Source organism: Fukomys damarensis, unplaced genomic scaffold (assembly GCF_012274545.1).
Source record: "Fukomys damarensis isolate Sample0158 unplaced genomic scaffold, DMR_v1.0_HiC HiC_scaffold_18, whole genome shotgun sequence".
Taxonomy (NCBI): Eukaryota; Metazoa; Chordata; class Mammalia; order Rodentia; family Bathyergidae; genus Fukomys; species Fukomys damarensis.
In genome coordinates, this window is record NW_022900930.1 from 46,250,644 (window position 1) to 46,264,844 (window position 14,201).

Sequence of the window (14,201 nt, forward strand, 5' to 3'; positions counted from 1 at the left end):
CAACAGTGTAAGGAAGTAGGACCTCACAGGCAAGGAAGGAGAAGGAACAAGTTCACAAGGTGTGTTCAGTGAGTGAAAGGGGAGGAATAAAACAAAATGTGGAGCAGCACCGAACCCTTTCCCCCAGAAAATTTTGCTTCATCGTCTGACTTTGTGATGAGTCAGCTGCATTAACTTTATGCTCTGGGTTTGTGCAGAAATTTAAATTTTGTGGTTGCGTTTAGGTTTCCTCTGGGATGCCCATTGGGATACAGCTGTTAACTGTAAACTGTTTAGACCAACTTTGTGATGTTTCTAAGTCAGGTTTGTTTAATTGTGGAGCAGATACAGCTGCATAGCTGAGGTGTACTGTGGACTGTTTTAAGTGTGTGTGAAACTAAAATAGCTTGCCTAGTAATAAAGTTCCCTTTTTTGAAAGCAGCCTCAGATTTTAGTAAACCATTATTATTTATAAACTAAGCATTAAGCAGAGAGAAAATTGGCTTAAAGACACACTTTCTAAAACATTTTAGATTCCAGCTTCTAAATTGGTTGATTGCAAGAGCTGCCTGAGGAACAGAATTAGGGCTCCTCTCACTGCTCCTTGTTTATTTCTGCAGCACACTTGCCTTAGCTTTGCGGCAAGTCAGGATGCTTATCTGCGTTCTCCACATTGCCATCTGTGTACACATGACAGATTTCGGTCCTGCTCTGGTTCATCTATCTGCCCTGTCCGATAGGTTCCTGGGTGGAGCTTCCCATGAACAGCAGCAATGGCAATGATAATGGCAGCGGGAAGAATGGGGGCCTGGAGCACGTCCCCTCCTCATCCTCCATCCACAACGGAGACATGGAGAAGATACTTCTGGATGCACAGCACGAATCGGGACAGAGCAGTTCGAGAGGCAGTTCTCACTGTGACAGGTGAGTGAGACCCAGGTGTGGCATGATTCGGAGGACTGTGCTCCGAGGGTAGTAATCCACAGGAGAAAACATTTCACTGCTTGAGTCTTCATGTAACAAAATAGACCCTCAGTTGATTGCAACTGGTATATTCAGATCAGACAGCTAATTGAGAGGCACTTAAGTACCCACTGTTTTTCCTCATGTTAAGTCATTTTTCTTAGATTGTGTTATTTTTAGGTGTTTTAGCAATTTAAAAGTCGTGGTATAAATGTTCCCTTGTAGAGTTTGTCTTTCCCTATTTTCCTGTTTCACAAGTCACCTGTGCCTGAATTACAGTTCCCTCTGCGGACATGTGTCCTGTGTAGGTGGCTTCCAGAGGAAGGGGTCAGCTTTCCTTCTCCTCCCACCCATCACAGTGTGCAGCTGTGAGCAGCAGTCAGGTGGTGCTGGGCTCCGCGGAGCTTCGAGCTGATTCACAGACGGTACTTGCACAGTGGAAGTCTGTACAGATAACTCATTTATAAGGCCATTGCCTTTCGTTAGAGGAAGTTGTTTTGTTTTTGTTTTATTCTCAAATGCTATGGACTAAATACAAGGCCTTTGCACTTTGCACTGAGCTATATCGCCAACCTTTTTTTTTTTGAGATAGTTTCTCAATAAGTTGCTGAGTTGTCTATGCTGGACTTAAACCTGTGATCCTCTTGCTTCAGCTCCCACAGTGCTGATATTATGGATGTGCACCATCATGCCTGATTCCTCAGGGAATTTTTGTTACTGATTTTTTTTTATATATATATATTTAACTAAAAGTAATTCCACTGATTGAGATTTGCTTATGTGACAGAGTAAGAATTTAGAGACACGTATATGTAGCATGAAAGCAGGTCATTAAATTATTTTTCAGTCTAAGCTTTTCTTTTTTGTTTCCAGAGGAACTAAGTATTAAATGACACTTAAAAATTCTTAGTGCATTTGGGTGTGGTAGTGCAGCGCTACAATTGTAGCTGCTGGGGAAGCTGAAATGGGAGGATTGCGAATTTGAGGCCAGCCTGGGCAACTTTGAAAGGCTCTGTCTCACAATAAAATTCAAGAGCGAGGAAAGCACCTCAGTGGTGGAGCACCCCTGGGTTGATCCAGAGTACTGGAGAAAAACATTTTAATGCAGTGACTGGCACGCTGTTACATTGTGATATTAGGTTAGTTCTGCAAACCAGTATAAAGCATACAAACAGCACTGGAAGAAAGAGTAAGGGAACACCTGAAAAATGAATAGTTAACTGTGGAGGACAGAATTATGGATACTTCTTAATATTTTTATAGTTTGGAAAAAATGGTGCATATAGTATGCCCTTATCAGAGAAAATGAAGGGTGGGGAAGGGGTCACATCACGCTGGGTCTTTGTGTGGCTTGTGGACCACGGAGGCTGGGAAGGCAGCCCAGGGCCTGGTTTGTGGGCCACGTGACACACTGACACCCCGACACCCCTCCTGTCCCCGAGGTATCTCTAAGCTGGCTTGTGCTTCTTAGAGCCTGGGGGTGGCTCTTGATGTAAGCAGAGCTGAGCAGATGGTGAGCTTGCTGTCACTTCAGTGGCAGCAGCATAAGTCTGTCTTCCAAATGAAGATTTAGGTCATGGAATTGATGAAAGATTTCCTAAGTTCTCTGTTGCAGTGCCTGCTGGTTTGGCCTATTTTACTACACTCAAGCATATGAATCCATGAGCCTGTTGTTCACACGGTGCAGAGAGGAAGACACTTGCTCACCTGTGGTCCTCTTGCGTCGTTTACAGCCCTGGCACACATGGTGTAACACAAATCTGCCTTCCCAGGGTGGTCTCACTGTACGTCTCTGAGTTTGTGGAAAGAGGCATGGCTGATGCTTTCGAACACTTTGTTATTCCTTCCTTAGCTCGCCTAGAACTCCCCTCAGTAACGCTCTCCTAGGGTTTTGGATTTACATATTTACAGTTTAGTGATGTCTTCAATATTCATGTCAGTTGAGTGGACATATTCTGCTACACATGAAGTAGTTAAAGTGTTTTGTTATAGGTGGAAGAGTTTTAGGGTAGTTGGGTATTTTCAACTTAAAAATTATTTCATAGATTTATTTTTGTCTCTGTAGTGGTTGGTAGAAGACAACGCTCAAATGTTACATAACTATAAAGGTTTCCAAACTTGATTGCCCATTAGATTGATTCAGGGAGCTTTTAAAAATAGCAAGGTGTGGGCCAAGGATGTAGCTCTGGTGCCAGTGCCTGCTTGCAAGTTTAAAGTACTGAGTTCAATCCCCCAGTACCAGGAAAAAAAAATAGCAAGGTGCAAGCCAAGTGTGGTTGCGCGCACCTGTAATCCCAGTGCTCTAGGAGGCAGAGGCAGGAGGATTGCAAGTTCAAGTCCTCTCAAGGTGGGAGGAGTTTGGGGCTTAATTGCTAGTACTATCAAAAGAAACCCTGAAAAGTGCCCACACCATCCCTAGAGCTGTTAGGGCAGAGCAGAGACATGGGAATGTTTTCCAGGTCACCAGGAGGAGTGAGCAGTGCAGTGCGCCAGTGAGGAGCCAGTGTTTCTCCAGTGGGATCAGAACAGTGGGCAGGACATGTGTCATAGGGCAGTGCTCCGTGGGCCTTGACCTGGGCACAGCAGCACAAGGCCGGCCCGTATATTGATGCCAACCCAATATGAACAAGCACAGAGGCAGCAGACTGAGGGTGAAGAGTGCCTCATCGTGGTGCCCGGCCGTGGTGTCCAGTAGCTCCAGGTGCTTGCTGTCCCATCCAAAGAATTGTCTGGGAATGCCAATGGATCAGCTCACTACAGGTATCAGTGTTCACTAGAGAAACGGATTCAATGCAGGACATACAAATACGTAAGAGTTGACAAGGTGGGCTTGTGGAGTCAGGTGCAGGAGGGCTGTCTGTGTGCTGGAGACCCGAAGGATCCTGTCGAAGGCCAGGCGCCCACTGTTGTGTCCCGTGCAAGTCCATGTCACGAGACTGAAGGGTCTGCGCCGGAAGCTGGGTGACAACTTCCAAGGTACAGGTGAAGAGGAACTCCTCTCAGTGACTGTTTCGTTTCCTTTTTGCTCCATTCAGGCAACAAGCCTGTTGGTTGGTGTCACTCACACCCCAAGTTGGTCTTCTGTCTGAAGTCCCTTCAGCCACACCCAGAACTATGCTGTTCAATTCAGTTGGGCGTTTTCTACTCAGTTTGACACAGTAAATGATCACAGTCCACGAACTTGAAAACATGTTTATTTAAAGTGGAGGAAGGGTCCAGGGATTTAGCTCAGTGGTGCCTCGCCTGCTTCATAAGCACAAGGTCCTGATTTCCATCCCCAGTACCACACACACACACACACACACACACACACACAATAATAGTAATAAAGGAAAAGAAGTGAAGAAGCAGTGAAATTTGAAGGAAAATGAAGGTATGTCTTGTACCAGGCCAGACTGGCAAGAGCACAGCAATGCCATGTTGTCATCTTTGTCTTCTCTCCACGTCAGCCCCGGCAGGAGCCCACTGCATGTGCATCCTGGGCAGACACTGACAGCCTCTGCCGTGCCCTAATCTCTTGTCTCAATTCTGCGTCCCTAGGCAATAGCCTGAAATTTCTAGTTCAAGAGAAAATTTTTCTAAATACATGTGATGTGTTTGATATCAAACCAGCTTTTCTGTTTTTACCGTCTCAGTTACCAATGTCCTAGGCCTCATAAGTGTGATTTATTTCTGGTGCTCTTTATTTTTGAGTCCATCTCACCAAATCTCAGTACATTCACATGCATGTACACTCTTGGTAATGTCATTAAGTCTGTTCCTCTGAGCAAAATAAGCCCTGTGCATTTTCTAGCTTTATTTTATTTTTATTTTTATTTTGGTACTGAGGATCAAACTTGGAACCTTGTGCTTGCAAGGCCAGCGGTGGAATCACTGAGCTGAATCCCTTGCCCTGCTGCTTTATTTTAGATACAAAAGAGGACACCATATTTGTAGTAAAAGATCCAGTGATTTGCTGTGTTTACACAAGGAATTATTGATAAACCAAGAAAAGAACTCAGCACATTAAATTAATTTATCTTATCAAATGCAGTTTGTGAATTTATTTGTAAATTTGAAGGGTACCAGCGATTGAACTTGTGGGCTTAGGCTCGAAAAGCAAGTGCTGCACCCCTGAGCGGTGTCCCTGGCCCTATCTGCATTTTTGTAGATCTGGGAGTATGTTTTGTACTATCCTAGAGGTTTTATATTCAGATACATTTTTAATTAACTCACTCTGAAATATCTTGGCATATATTTATGAGATAAATAGAATAATGGTTCTCTAAGTTTCAGGTCTTTTTTCTCTTTTACAATCTAAAAAAATACTAGGTACTTTAAAGAGGTTTTGTGGCTGAGTTGGATATTTGGATATTTGCTATATTAGACATTAAACTGGCCTTAGGATTGTAGCTCGGAGCCAGGGTGTGGCTGAGGGCCTGTGTCAGTCCCCACCATCACCCTCCCCCAAAGGAAACAAAAACAAAATTTAAATCAGGCCTGGTGGCTATAATCACAGCTACTCAGAAGGAAGGCTGACAGGGCAGGATCATAAGTTTGAGGCCAGTCTGAACCACTCAGCAAGACATTATCTCAAAAAGCGCCTGGACACAGCTCAGTGGTAAAGTGTTTGCCTAGCAGATGTGAGGTGCTGGGTTCATTCTCCAGTACCACGCACAAAAAAAATTGAGTATTTATTCATTAAAAAATGATAAGCTCATTACATTATAATGTAAGTACTCTTCTAATGAAAAAAAAACTATTAGTCATGACAAAAAAAGAATTAGTAAGAAATAGCAGCAGTGGTTTTCATTTTTACAACTCTGTTTAGTAGAGAGTTAATAGCATAATAGAAAATAGCTGGGTTCTCAGCACTTTTATATTCAGTTTGTTGTAATGTCACACATCGTGTAGCCTTTGGAACATTCCAATATACATTCATGGGAGAGTGACTGAGAAGGGAAATAAATCCTATTATTATGAAGCAGTTTCTACCTCATAGGTACTGAAGGCATCTTTGAGAAATGCTCTTCACACTTGGAGAATTGCTAGAGGTGAGTGGTTTAATGATGAAAGAATGTTGAGGAAAAATGTCTCCAAGTGGCATCAAATATTGCCACTATTGGAAAAGAGTAAAACAAGAAAATGTGAACCTTGTGTCTTCAGATGTTCTTTCCTTTTCTTTCTTTTGGTACCGGGGATCAAACTCGGGACCTTGTGCTTGTGAGGCAGGCTGCGGAACCACTGAACCAAATCCCTGGCCAGATGATCTTTTAGAAGTTTTACTGTTAAAAGGCATTCATCAGCGCTGACAGAGTAGTACATTTTCTAAGAGTTCTCCGTTTCATTTGGCCATTTGCTGTCACATAAAATTTGCTTATTGCATGATCTTTTTCTTGAATGTGCTCTTTTTCAAATCTATCATTTTATAGCTTAATTTTCTGATTTCCTGTGGGGGCTGCTTTATTTGACAGAAAATGTTCTTTCTCTCCTAGCCCTTCTCCACAAGAAGATGGGCAGATCATGTTCGACGTGGAGATGCACACCAGCAGGGACCACAGCTCCCAGGTGAGTATGTGCCTCAGGGGAAGCGGCTGGGTGAGGGTAGGTATCGCAAGGGGAAAAATGAGAACCAAGACCTGTCATGTAAAGGTACAAGATCCCAATGATGAATGTAACCGTACTGTGTACCTAAAATGTACCAATAAACTCAATGAGAGGAAAAAAAAAGATGATTGACAATAAAAATTTTTATGTATTTGGAGTGTAAAAAAAATTGACTTGATCTGTTTCAAGGCACGGCTCCTGTTGGAAGTCCAGCTGTACTTGTTAATCACTGGTTGATGTGTGCGGTGAGCTGTAACTAAAGCAGTGTGGTTTGAAACTCTTTTAAGGTGGTTAATTTCTGATTGTTGGATTTATTTAGGCTAGTGTAGTTCTTGTGCTTCTGTAAAACTGGATTTTGGGCCATTTTACTCTCAAAGAGTTGGAATGTTCTTGTTGATAATGTATCATCCTACTATATAGGTTATGTTGGAAGTAGGTCTGAAAACTTCGGCCGAATCTGAAATCAAAGCAGTGACTTAACAAGGCTAGAGATAAAATTTCATCTAAATTATCCAAATTCCTTGAATTAACTGAAGAAGATAAATGTAGGTCATGAGGAGTTGACATTGTCGGAAATCTAGGTGGGTATAGTTTTGAAATCTTACAAAGGTTTGCATTTCAAAACTTAAAAAAAAAGATGGTTTGTATACAATTGTTGCTAATGATTCAGGGTGTACATGGCTAGCCCTTAGCTGCTGATATGTCAGACCCTGCAAGTGTCATTGCAAAATAAGCTCTCAGGACAAGAACCATTGCCTTTCTCCTCTGTATGGAGGGGCTTACAAATATTGCATGAATGTTTACATAAGTTGACAAAAAACTTTGTCGAGCAGGGCATGGTGGTGCACAACTGTAATCGTAGTACTTGGGAGACGGAGGCAAGAATATCTCACAATCTCGGGTTCAAGGCCAATCATTACATAACAGGTCTTGTCTCAAAAAAACCAGCCAAACAGAAAATATATATATACACAGTCTGCCAAAAGGTTGTATATATCAGAAAAGAAATGGTTGTATAAATACTTTAAAACTGAATTTCTTGAGACATTATGAGATAATACAAGTTACCTTTAGTCTCTACAATTACAAGAGGTGCTCATAGTGGTGGCCATGAGCTTCCAGGCATTTATTAGTACAGTGAACCTGAAGTGTATGTGCACTTCTTTTGGTGGACTATAAAGAAAGAAAAAAAACTCATGACCCATGGTCCCTAGGTTCCTTTGTCCTTAGAAATATTTGTCCAGTGTTCTATTTTAGGATGCAGCACACTTTCTCAATACTTTGGCCTGTGGTTCAATTTTTACTCTCTCTGAGACCCAAGCATCTGTACATTGAACACTAGCTTACTTTATCCTGTAGGGAAGCTTGTAATGGCAAGGCTCTCGTGAGAAGACAGTCTGACTGGAACTGTTGAGTCAGGGGCTGATGTTTGTCAGTTTGATCATAAGCAGTAAGCTAAATAAAAGTATGTAAAGTTCTCATGACAAAAAATGTACCAAGCATCCAAAAGAGAAATATTCGTCGCTGTAGTCTTCCCTTGAAAGATGTCTTCCGTCTGTATTTGCTTGTGTACAGACAGGTTGAAAATCTCCATTAACATTTTCCAGAATGTGCTGAGGAATGTTCTTTTAGTGATAAGCTCCATGAGAGAGTTCTGAGTCAAACGTGGAAAATATTGTTGTCCTGGTTCCTACCAGTAGGTCACATTGAGAAATGGCTCTGAAAACCCCTGCAGCAGTCCATTTTCCTAAGCCAGGTGTCTCCTAAGCTTTTCTGACCGCTACCCTAGTGACCCGAGGGACACCACAGCAAGTGCTTTTCTGGGCGCTAAGGTGAACAGCCTTCCCCATTAGAGCTCTCCTGGGGTCTAGATGAGAGCCTCTACTCTGAAATTCCAGATTCCTGGAATTTGTGAAATTCCAGAGAAAAGTGTAGGATTTTTAGCATTTTTGTCAGATTGTGGTGGGATTAGCAGTGTGTTCCCTATTGGGAAACAAGGACTGGAAGGAACATCTGCTGTTGCCAGGCAAAGGATAAGCCATGGCAGCAGACTGGCCAGTGCAGACCGGCTCCTTCAGCACACGTCGCTGTGTGGAGTAAGACTTAAAGAAGATAGGGACAGCATCTCTTACCTAAACTTTCAAAAAACTTTTTATACTTTTTTAACCAAAGACATAATTTTAAAATTTGGGATTTGGGAAAATTAATTTTTTCATGAAAGTGAGAAAATATTCAGGGTTAAGGAATAGAAAGTTAACAAAGGACTATCACTGCTTTATCTTTTGGGATATTTTCATATGCATCTGTGAAGAGCACTGGACAATTTCAAGATTTTTCTAGTGCAAGCAAGGACAGGCACAAGTATTTAGCCAGATAGGTGCTAAGTGTTAAATTTATTTTTAAAAATGCTTCTCACTTGTATATTCTTGGTCCAGAGAAAGAGGTGATACTGTCCTCATGGACAAATGGGGAAAAGTCAGTCTTTTTTTTTTTTTGGTACCAGGGATCGAACTCCAGTCCTTGTGCTTGTGAGGCAGGGGAAAAGTCAGCCTTTGTCCTAATTTAGTTATCCAGCTGGCAGAGCAGGGAAATGTTAAGAGCTGTGGCCCCCGGTCCTCCTGAAATAAGCCAGGTAGTCCGCATGGTATGGGGACTTCTGGAAATGCATTTAGAGTGGGGATCCCGTGGCCTCCGTAGTGTGAGGGAAGGGGAGTCTCTGTTGTCTCCGTTTGTAATAGGAGACAGACAGCTGCACTGTGGTTCTGCACGAGAGAGATCATGGTGTTGGGCGTCATTGGAAGGTGACCCAGGCTGGACATAGCCTCTGTTCTCTGTTCTCTGAACCTGTGACTTACTGTAGTGGATCCCTGTGCTCAGTTCAGGGTTGACTTAGGGACCTGGGAGAACCAGGCGTGGGCCAGAGCGGGCAGACCTGCAGTTTGGAGGCGCAAGAACCGAGAAGGGCAAGAGGAGGTTACTGTTCAGTTCAGAGCATGGATCGTGTGCGATTGGATCATAAATGGAAGGTGATTTAAAGCCTGAGAGTGGCAAGTTTAAGATTACTAAAAGGAAAGGAAGCCTTGGTAAAGGAAGGGAGTGCACCACCCTTATCTTAACATTAGAATAGGTTCAAAGATTTCGCTGGAGTTGTTTTTTATTTTATTTTATTTTATTTTGGGAGGTACTGGTATCGAACTCAGGACCTTGCACTTGCCAGGCAGGCTGGCTGCAGAACCACTGAGCTAAGCTCCCAGCCCCTGTTTTGTTTTTTTTAAATATTAATCAACAGATAACCTCACTCAGTTGCGAGAAAATCATCCCACCTTTTTTAAAAAATTGGAAGCATAAAATGTTACTAAATGCGCATCATGTTGGGAAGTGTGAGATACCAACTTGTCTGAAAATGGAAGCCTAAGTCTGAGTCAACAGGAGAGATGGAGGAGAGGAGGCACTGTAAACGGTGGCACCGTGTGCGTACACTGCGTGTGTGAGTGTGCCAGTTGCTGTTGACTTATGAAGATTCCCCTGGGGCCCCAGAGAGCTGACTCAGGACTCAGCAGTCTTATGCCCAGTGGAAAGCCTGGGTCCTCGGTGCTGCGTTGTGCTACCCAGTGGGGTTTGCGATGCTGAGCAGAGCAGACATGGCAGGTTTGCTCTCCTGTTAGTGGGGAGGTGCTGTGTGCAGAGCTTGTCTCGGGCCCTCTGGGGCAGCCCATCCCTGGATCTCCTGTGTGTGTGTGTGTGTGTGTGTGTGTGTGTGTGTAGAATGCGAGCTGGGGTCTGGTTGGGCCCTGCCCCAGGACCAGATCAGAAGACCCCTTAGCTTGCCACTCTCCTTCAGATTTCGTGTTCAAGGATGGCACTAAGTAACACCATCATTTTTAGGAATTTGTCATTTCTCTGGGTTCTAGTAAAAAAGAAATTTTAATTATTCTTGGCCTAAATTTTGGCCTAAAAATTTGTAAATGTTTGTGCTCTGGTCAGTAATACAATGTTAAATTCTGAAAAGTTATTCCAAAGTTTCTAGTAAAAAAGAAATTTTAATTATTCTTGGCCTAAATTTTGGCCTAAAAATTTGCAAATGTTTGTGCTCTGGTCAGTAATACAATGTTAAATTCTGAAAAGTTATTCCAAAAAACTTTGCCTGACATAGTTTTAAAACCTTGGGAAATGTTTAGATAATGATTCCTCTGCAACATTTCTTTCTGGACTGTAAAACCCAGGGCTCAAGTGAGGGTTAGAAACAGTTTGTCAGGATCTGAATATTGGCCCTACTACTCACCCATTATGGGATCTTAGGTTTTGTTTCAATTTTCTTAACATTAGATGGAATTTTAGCAGTTTCAGTTTTTATAGGGTTGATGCAGAGTAAAAGTTAATGTTTGTGAAGTGCTCAGAATAATGCTTGTCTCTTTACTGCCCGATAATACTTATTTCCTTATCGCATCTCCCCCTTATTGTTATTCCTCACCGATTTACTTTTGTCACGTATTCCTTTTTGTTATAGTTCGTTTTATTTTTCCTTAGCTATGAGCACAGTGGACCTGCAGTGCACCTTGCCTGGACTCAGCAGTTACCAGGCTGTTTTCCCCTGTCACTGTGTCCCCAGAACGGCCTCTTCACACCATGTTCTGTGGGTCGGTGACAACTGCCCAGCTTACTTTCTTTTCAAGATAACCATACTCAACTGTTAGACTATTTTTTCAGCCCTTTTCAAAAAATGGCCTGTTTCTTACATAAAAATCACTGGTACAGCCTTCTGAGTTTATTTTCTATTCATACTTGTCTAAATAGTAGAAGGAATTGGTCTCCTGTTTTCCCCCCTCTTAAAGTTTGAATTCTGTTTTACAGTCAGAAGAAGAAGCTGTAGAAGGAGAGAAGGAAGTAGAAGCTTTGAAGAAAAGTGCAGACTGGGTGTCGGACTGGGCCAGCAGACCTGAAAACATTCCGCCCAAGTAAGTGCTTCCTGTGTTGCTGGGCCTCGGCTGACCTCTGGTGCCTCTGGTCCCCAGGGGTCCCCAGCCAGGGTGTTTCGGAGGACGCTGAACTTCCCCTCCCGCAGGGAGTTCCACTTCAGACACCCGAAGCGCTCTGCGTCTCTGAGCATGAGGAAAAGTGGAGCCATGAAGAAAGGAGGCATTTTCTCGGCAGAGTTCCTGAAAGTGTTCATCCCGTCGCTCTTCCTGTCCCACGTTTTGGCTCTGGGGCTAGGGTAAGCACTGTTAAACTCCTGAGGCATTTTCCACTCCCTTCTTTCTTGTATTTTATTTTCAGAAGTAAGAAATATATATGAAAGTAGTTTGCATTGCTTTGCTTTTAATGTTTTGTGTAAATTGGGTGAACTTAAGACTAATTAAATTTGGTACACAGTTGGTCTACCTAATAAGCAGGCTTAATAGTAGATTTTTCCCCCCAGTACTGGGGAATGAACCCAGGGCTTCTGCACTGAGCCATGTGTCTAACCTTTTTGTAAATTTCATTTTTATATTTTGAGACAAGGTCTTGCTGATTTGTTAAGTTGGCCAGGATGGGCTAGAATTGGCAGTCCTCCTGCCTCGCCCTTCAGAGTGCTATGATTACAAATATGCACCACCATGCCTGGCTAGTGTTAGAGATAGTAGGATTTTTTCTTACTTGAGACTGAGATACTCATACCAATCTCCTGGGTGATGAGTTTTAAATGGAGTCTTCAACAATTTACAGTGGACCCTCAGATTATGACCAGCCAGACATACAACAACTTTGTTACAACTGCAATTTTAGTTTTAACTTATTCCGTAGTTTGGAGTTACAACCCGAATGCCAGCTACTTGGGCTTCCAGATGGTCTCAGATACAGATTTAACCCTGGAAGGAACATCATAATATCTTCTGTGGGGTTAAGAAATCCTGGGCCAGTGTCTGTCTGAGGACACGGAGATCGGCCTGTTTACAGGAGAGACTGATAGGTGTGTAGAGGAGCCTGAGCCTTCATTGACCAACTTGAGATACAACCAGCCCTCAGGAACGAATTTTTCTTTTTTGAGTTTGTTGTATAAAATTAAGCTAATCTTGAGTAAGTTAGAAAAATTTAGCATGTAAATTTTGGGAGGTTGGTGTGAAATGATTTTTTTCTTTTAACTTTGTAAGTTTTTATTCTAAAATCAGCCTTGAGCTGGGCATGATGGCACACGCCTGTAAGCCCCGCACTTGGGAGGCCGAGGCAGGAGGATCGCTGTGAGTTGGAGACCAGCCTGGGCTACATATTGAATTCCAGGAAACTCAACCACATAGTGAGACCCTGTCTGGGTGCAGGTTCGCGGGGAGTTACTAGTAACAGCTGTCTTAAAAGTACTGGCAGCTTTTGGTTTGATTTTGGGTTTTTGTTTTTGCCTGTACTGAGCACCCAAGCAATCTGGCCTATGACCTCCTCTATTTCAGTATCTGAAAGAAGTGAACTTCTTGACCACCAAAAGAAAAGGGTTGTCTGGAGGAGGGGCCCCTCTGCACTGAGGGGCTCTGTCCAGTATAGGTTCTGTGAGCATACAGAGTCCAGTGACACCAGTTTGGTCGGGCCGGGGATGGGTTCTTTACAGCAGGAGGATAGGGATGTGGCTCGGTGGTAGAGCACTTTCTGCCTAGTGCGCGTGAAGCCCAGCACCATCCAGGTCTGGTAAGTAAAGCGATGATCATTTCAGGGCGCGGGAACCTTTCCCAGGGACTTTTCGGTAAGGACCCACGGGGGTTGAGCTGATACGGAAGGAAGGAGCTGACCCGCGGTGCCCTCTGCTCCCTTTCAGCATCTACATTGGAAAGCGTCTGAGCACACCCTCTGCCAGCACCTACTGAGAAGGGGAGCTGCTGGGAGCACGCGTGGCCTGTGAAGTGCTGTATTGTCGCGTAGTTTATCTGAACTTGAGACCATCGTAAGCATGACCCAACCTGCCACCCTATTTTTACATCTCCAGTTCCAGTAACTCTCAGATCAGTATTTTATTCCAACTCTGTTGAGGCATTTTACTAACCTTACTCCCTTTCTGGCCTGTAAGACACTTTAGAGTTTCCTGACAGAGTTTCCTGCTGTTTAGAAATTTGCAAGGGCTTCTTTTCCTCAGGCGCCACCAGCAGATTAGTTTTGTCAGCGAGGCTGTCACCTCCTGTAGCACGGGTGAGCAGCAGAGCTGTGTCATCCATGTAGGAATTCGGCTCTGGCAGTGCAGCTCCGGCTCTCAGAACAAGAGCAGGTTAGCGTAAGCTCTGTTTTCCAACACAAAGACAAGCTGCTCTGAGCTTGAATTTATAGTTATTGAAAATAACATTTAAAAAAAAACAAAAGACAAAAAATATCCTGGGCAATAAAAAGTTATTTTAAACCAGCTTTGGAGCCACTTTTTTTCCAAGCCTCCTAATAGCGCCTTTTAATTTGTAGGAGGCAGGCTGTATAAACTGTAGGTAGGAAATAGAATAAGAACTAAACTACATCAGCAGATTTTAATACTAGTATATTGTAATGCTGTCTTTTCTATGGTATAGAATCTTTATTTCTGATAAGGAACGTCTCAGGCCTAGACATATGAAATTGCTTTTCAGATTTTTGTGCGTGTTGGTATTTTCATGTGTTAGCTGCATGTGAATTTTTCATAACTCTTCCATTTTTTTAATTTCTTCCTTCCTTTTTTTTTTTTTTTTTTTTTT

The 14,201-nt window shown here is 43.0% G+C and overlaps 1 protein-coding gene across 1 annotated transcript; it reads left to right on the forward strand.

Annotated features, from left to right (window-relative positions):
• Positions 1 to 719: 719 nt before the first annotated feature.
• Bnip3l (BCL2 interacting protein 3 like) lies at positions 720 to 14,195 on the forward strand. The gene is made up of 5 exons (XM_019207547.1): positions 720 to 903; positions 6,417 to 6,489; positions 11,380 to 11,483; positions 11,591 to 11,740; positions 13,307 to 14,195. The coding sequence occupies exons 1-5, from the start codon at positions 740 to 742 to the stop codon at positions 13,353 to 13,355; spliced, it is 540 nt and encodes a 179-aa protein (XP_019063092.1). The 5' UTR covers positions 720 to 739; the 3' UTR covers positions 13,356 to 14,195.
• Positions 14,196 to 14,201: the final 6 nt, after the last annotated feature.